This window comes from Morone saxatilis, unplaced genomic scaffold, assembly GCF_004916995.1.
Source record: "Morone saxatilis isolate NCDOM2014 unplaced genomic scaffold, NCSU_SB_2.0 Contig23, whole genome shotgun sequence".
Taxonomy (NCBI): domain Eukaryota; kingdom Metazoa; phylum Chordata; class Actinopteri; family Moronidae; genus Morone; species Morone saxatilis.
In genome coordinates, this window is record NW_023339796.1 from 21,680,890 (window position 1) to 21,687,675 (window position 6,786).

The 6,786-nt window shown below is 39.2% G+C and overlaps 1 protein-coding gene across 1 annotated transcript in view; it reads left to right on the plus strand.

The window, feature by feature from the left end:
• Positions 1 to 3,671, plus strand: part of LOC118334840 (cadherin-18-like) — a 60,667-nt gene extending 56,996 nt beyond the window's left edge. The window contains exon 9 of the mRNA XM_035670912.1: positions 2,954 to 3,671. Within this exon, the coding sequence (XP_035526805.1) occupies positions 2,954 to 3,567 (614 nt within the window). The 3' untranslated portion in view covers positions 3,568 to 3,671. The remainder of the gene's footprint in view (positions 1 to 2,953) is intronic.
• The last annotated feature ends 3,115 nt before the right edge of the window (positions 3,672 to 6,786 follow it).

The window sequence follows — 6,786 nt, forward strand, 5'->3', positions numbered from 1 at the left end:
TTTTTTACCAAGAGAAATTATTAAAGGACTAAAAAAGTACAGGGCTCCGAAATGTATAAAAGAAAAAAATTACTGTCTTGGTTTCCTCTGAAGGGACATTTCTACTTGGGGGACTGTTTCTGTGGGAAACCTAAACTGGAACTACAAAAAAGGGTCAAGTTACTTTGCTTGTCTGTTTCGTCTTGTTACGTCTTATAATACACGTCGCGGCCAAACCTCAATCACTGTGCGCAGACTTCTGGGCGTTCCATATTGCAAAAGGGCTTGGCAGCTGGGACCAAAATCCAGCGATATTTCACAGTGGGAAGGACTTGCTTACTGGATTACTTCTGGGGGTGACTCTTTCAGGCAGTATGCTCTCATGTTCTAATTGCTCTTAATTATCTGGCAGTACTGGTAAAAAGTTAAAAGCAAAAATAAATAATTTTACTATATAATATGTATATATTATATATATATATTATTTATTCACCAACCAATTGGTTTGTCTATTCTGTGGCTACGTAGAAAGAGCTTTCAACCTGCAATAATGGGATTTCAGTTCACTGCAGTTTGTCATGGGATAGTTTGGCTGTCATTGTTTTAGGTTGTTACTACGGTATCTCCATGACATTAACGAGACATATAAGATGTGATGTGAATATTCGTTATGGCTTGTTGCTATCATAAAGACTTATGATAATAAAGAAGTAAAAAATTATCAGGTTCTAAAAAGGAAAAAAAAAAAAAATTGATGTTTTATGTTTACATAAATGCCAGAACAAAATGAAAATATCTACATGAAAACATTTGTGTGTAGTAGGTATCCGTCTTAGGAGGAAGCAGGACTAAAAGTATTACTATTTCAAGATGTTATTGAGAAAAAAAAATCAGAAATAGGAACTTACCACATCCTTGCAACACATCCTTTTACATTGTCTGCAGGGTTAATGTCAAAACGTGAGGGCGTGCATTGACAGATAAGTAAAGGTAGCAGAACTCAGAGGATCTGGTCCAAGACTTGTTAACTATTACTGAACTACCTGCTATAGCTCAATAAACTCCCCTCTGGAAGGGTTTCAGGACAAGTACGGCGGATACAACTCAAGTCACTTTATGAATTTTTATTGCGCACACATACACAATAAGCATCCACACACACTAGGTAGCCTAACTGCTACAACTACGCTAGCCTGTCAGCTTGAATATTAGTGACGTTTAATGAGCTAGTTAGTTAGTGACAATTAGTTAGGTTGTAAACCTGCAATGAAAATTATAAACACAAAACCCAGAATTAACCAGTGATATTATACAATCATTCATGGTGATATTAATTCTTGATTTGAATTACTAGCAATTGCTAGTTTATAGTCCTCACCGGCAGGCGTACAGTCCTGACCATTCAATTGAATGAATGAAACCTAAAGCGAGCACCTGCGCACTGTGACTAATGATGCATACACAGACACACAGTCTGGAGACCAGGATGATAGTAAAACAAACTGTAACCTGGTATGATTATATGAAATATAACATAAAATATGCCTGCTTCGAATAAGGTGGTGTAAATGTACACACTTATTTCCTCAAATACCCCAGGACATAATCATAACACCTATCACTTTTAATACATATATATAAAGCAATATTTACACCTGCTGGAAAGTTCTACAGAGACCAATCCAGGACAGAAGTGTGAGTATAATTAATGTTTTGTGCCCGCAAGAGGAATTTGTGAGATTTGAGTGAGCAGCGGGGCTCCTCTTGCTATCTTTATAGCTGCTTGCGCTCAGTTTTGGCAGTTTGTATGCCTCACATGCAGACTCCAACTGAGACAAAGCAAATTACCCTTCATCTGACCTGGAAGCGAAGTGTCACCCTTACCCCACCGTCAGGATAGTTCACACTGTGATCCATCAGCTTTTTCATTAGTCTTAAAACATAAGGATAAGACAGCTGGATTGTGGCGTGTTCTTTTTAAAGCGGAGACTGTTAACCAGAAACTTTAAGCACACATTTCCTTGTTGTCATGTGCTCAGCCTGCCATAAAGTTTTTTTCATGTGAAATTTTGTATCTGAATTTAGATGCTAAATGTACTTTGAAAGAGTCCCTATAACCAGTCGTCCTGTCCACACTGGCCATTAAGAGATCCTCTGATAGCATGACTACTCCGCCCAAAGGCAAACCACAGTAACTACAATTTTGATCAAAATTGAGGTGTGATAGAAATTGAACTTAAACAGAATAGCTGAGTTCAGTCTGGCTCTATCTTAAATATTGCAGTAACTACAGTACCCAACCAAAAACCAAGACAAAGCGCAAAGTGCAGTTATTGCGCTCTCCCTCAGTTTCTCAGAGCTTCAGCCCACTGTGGTCAGATTGTGAAAACTAATTAATAATTAGGGATCCTACATATTTAGAGAGAATTTTTACCTTAGAGAAAAATAAAACAGTATAAAAAAATTTTTTTTTGCTAGAAACATCTGGCAGGCCAAGAAGAGACATTGGAACAATGGCATGGCAACCAAAGTCCACAGTCACTGTTCACCTTTGTCCCCCATCTCTAACAGAGTAGCCTTGTTAAAAAGGGATCAGGAGAGATGACCTATAACACACATTTTATTAAGATACACTAATGTGTAGTAAAACTGAGGGGGGAAATTCAACATGAGTTGGCAAAGTTGAGATAAATGACAAACACTGGAATGGACAGGAAGAATATTTGGGCCACTGTGAGAGGAATTTATAAAAAATGTATATTTATAATTTATAATAGATATTTCCAAATTTCCAATCAAAACTTCAGTCAGAATAATTTGAAACATGGTCACATAGATAATCAAATATGCTCAAAAGATAATCACAAAAACAGCACACATATGGGTCAACATCCAGTTGAGACCGTGCCAAATGTACACAGGTATAAATATCTTTCAACTAAGCCATAGTTTTTTTTCTCTTTGTGTCATGCAGTTATGGCAGTCTTATACATGGGCCAGAGGCGCAACAAAGAGAAAGAGACTCTGATGACATCCAAAGAGGACATCCGTGATAACGTCATTCACTATGACGACGAGGGCGGTGGTGAAGCGGACACTCATGCCTTCGACATGGGCACTCTGCGCACCACGCACTCACAGCGCACCAGCACTCACAGCAGCACCTCCAAGAAGGAGAAAAATGGCTACGGAGACGGGGTTCTGCTGCATCTCAGCAGTCGCCCCGGTAACGTCAGGTCACCCGACATCCACTGCCAAACAGCCAGCGTCATCACTGCCGTGAACAACAAGGCCCCACTCTCTGCCCGCGGCAGAGTGACCGAGGGCGACGCTGAAATGATCAGGGAGTTCATCGAGCAGCGACTGGAGGACAGCCAGCAGGGTTACGCCGCCCCACCGTATGATTCACTGGCGACCTACGCCTATGAGGGTGAAGGCTCAGTGGCTGGCTCGCTCAGCTCTATAGAGGAATCGTGGGTAATTGATGATACAGGGGATTTTAGCTCCCTTGGTGACTGGGGACAGCCGTTTAAAACACTGGCTAGCATCCTGGACAGACAGCCGCCTACTCTGACTGAGGAGAGCTGAGAGCAGAGAGACTTTGGATGGCGGTGTGGGAATTAGCTTTCTTTTCTAGAAATGTTTTTTTTACTGTGACAAGCACCTGGCTACAGTGATGTGAAGACTTTTTAGAAAGCTGTCCATGTGAAGTAGAGTTGTGGACTGGTTAGCTAGAGAGCAGACAATCTAGCTACAGTTGTGTGAAAAGGTAAACTTGATAGCCCCTCAAAGTGCCTGAGGTTCTATATGTTTACATGTATTTTAATTCATGTTACTTAATAAAAATATCTTCACCTGATGGTTTGATTTCAATACAGATTCTTAAGTCTCATCAAAACATTTCCTAACAGTGAATAAACACTACAATCAAATGCTGGTTTCTATGAATCTGGAACAATTTAGGGTTCAGTATCTTGCTCAAGGATACTTCGGCATGTAGCGGGGAGGAGCCGGGGATCAAACCAACAACCTTCCGATTAGTGGAACACTAGCTCTTCCTCTGAGCCGCAGCCGCCCCTATATCCTGACAGTAGTACATTAAATACATAATCTTCCTGTTTTTTTTGGCTCTGATTGGTTGCTTTTATTCAGGCTCGGTGGATTCTTGCGAATGCCATTAGGAGCACTACGAGGAGCCAGAGGAACCAGTGACTGATATAGTGACAGTTTCAGAAAATATGGCAAAAAGTTATTTTTATTAAAATGATGATAAAATGACCTACTGCAGCTTAAATTCTTCTAACAGAGCTTATCCCTGAACTTTTCAACTAGCACCATCATCAGGCCAGCATTTTAATTTGTCCAATACTTTGGTTTATGAGCAATAGCTGCAAAACTAATGACATTTCCATCAGCTGTAATTTCTGCTTAGTGCTTAACAGCTGGCAACTGGCACTTATTTTCATTTTCCATTATTTTTGCACTTTATTTGCTCTGCAGTCGCTTTAAATGCTGAGCAAATATTTTCAAATGGCAAACACCAGAAAAAGCTAGATAAAACGGAATAACACATTCAGAACACAAATAAAAACAGATGGGCAAAATCATTTGTTGAACTGAATCATCCATTTGAAATTTTGCTTTAGTTTGGGGGAAGTTTTTTCAAGAGTTTTTGCTCAGCCACAGGTCACACATTGACAGTTGTATTGTAGGAACTGTAAATAATAATAAACTTAATTTATATAGCACAAAAATTAATAAAAAAATAAATAAAAGATAAGAACTTTCAAAAAACAAAAGGAAGAAGGGACTTGACTCGTGAGGCAGTGAGCAATAACATTTTAAAATCAATTTGAAATTGAAGTTATCAGCATTATCACTGTCCGCATGATAAAAGGGGCACAGTATATTTGGCATCCCTCCAAGGTCTATCTAGCAGTTTATGTGTAACACTTCATGAGAATGCACATGTACAGAGTATATACTGTACTTAAGTAATGCTTAACTAATTACTAACTCATGATTATTTAATGCAAGAACTAATGCAGGATGCTCCATGAATTCATGTTGCTCACCACTAACAAATGATACTCACTATGACTTTTGTGATTAGTTTGCATTTAATAAATGATCAGTTATGGGAAGTTAATTAACAGTTACTTCATACATTAATTGATATGTGACCAATTAGATGGATTCATGTTACAGTTTTTTCAAGACCTCACATATTCTCAGCTTCACTGATTTATAAGAAATATCTTTTTCATTTTCATTCATTCATTTTTCATATTTCTATGAGAATGGACCAAGGGGTATTTTTGACACACTTAATTTGACCGCTTATCAATTAATGTATGAAGTAATATTCCTTAACTGATGATGTATGACGTGTGAACTAATCACAAAAGCGATAGAGACTTGATCATTTGTTTGTGGTGAGCAACAGGAATTCATCATACATCCTTCATTAATTATTAATACATTAAATCATCAGGGGTCATGCATTAGTTAAGTATTATTCAAGTATATAATTTATACCCTTATTATAAAGTGTTATATATATATTTTAATGAATGTGTAGGATTCTATTAGTTTTGCAGTCACTCTAATTTAAGGGCCAGTGTAACATTCATGAGGATCTATTGTCAGAAATGGAATATAATATTCATAGCTATGTTTTCATTAGTGTAGTGTAGTGTGTTAGTGTATAACCACCTGAAAATAAGAATCATCGTAGCTCAGAACGGACAAACCAAACACTGGTTCTAGATAAGGACATTTTTGCAAGTTTTGCAGCCACCCTAGTTTCTCCTGTACTTGGATGACTACTACCACTAAATTCTACACACTGGTCCTTTAAGCTGTTGTCTAATTCGGGGTTCAGTATTCTTGCTCAAGGATACTTCGACATGTGGCACCAGGAGCCGGGATTGAACCAACAACCCTTCCGATTAGTAGATGACCCGCTCTGCGTCTACACCACAGCCGCCGGTGTGGCCTTCTCTCCTGGCTTTCCCAGCTCTAACTCTCCTGCATACCTGTTTGGAATCAGCTTAGCACAGCAGGTTGGCTCAGCCTGTCCGCTCATCAGCCCAGTAAATTCAGCTACAGCTTCTACTGACATCCTGCGGCAGATCATTCTTATTTTCTTGTGATGTAGTTGTCTTAGTGCTTTCCAGTTTATGTGTATACTCCTGCTTAATTGCAATTCCTGTCCTCCCAGGACTACACTTCATCTGCCTGCCTGCCAGCTTTTGACCAGAGCCCCCCACCCTTGCTCCTCTACCCCGTCTTGTCATCATCCACCTCAGCAGGTTTAAGAATAAATCTTCTTAACTTCACAATACTGCTTGTCTTTGTGTCTTGCATTTGCGTCCCACCAAATATCAAACAGAATATGCTCGATCTGCAGTGAGTAACTAGCATCGTTAAGGCTCAAATATGTTTTAGGGCCAAAAAATGGTTCCTGCACCTGTTCTACACACCAGAAGCTAAACTGTATTCAAATAGTCTTCAATGTGCAACTTCCACCATAGATGCCCTAAATCCTACACACTGGAACCAGAACAAGGCATAATTGAGGAATATCCAAACAGAATATGTATTGTGTATGTGTGGGAAATTGGTGGAACCAGACTTCATCATCGTCGATGAGCTGGATTGTCTCCATTTTTAATTCAGAACCAGTCTATTAGCCCATGCTTTTCTAATGCTATAAACTCATTTTGCAGATTGACAAGTGCAATACACCGATCAGCCATAAACGTTATGACCACCTGGGCACCCCTGGTTCTGACACCTTTATTT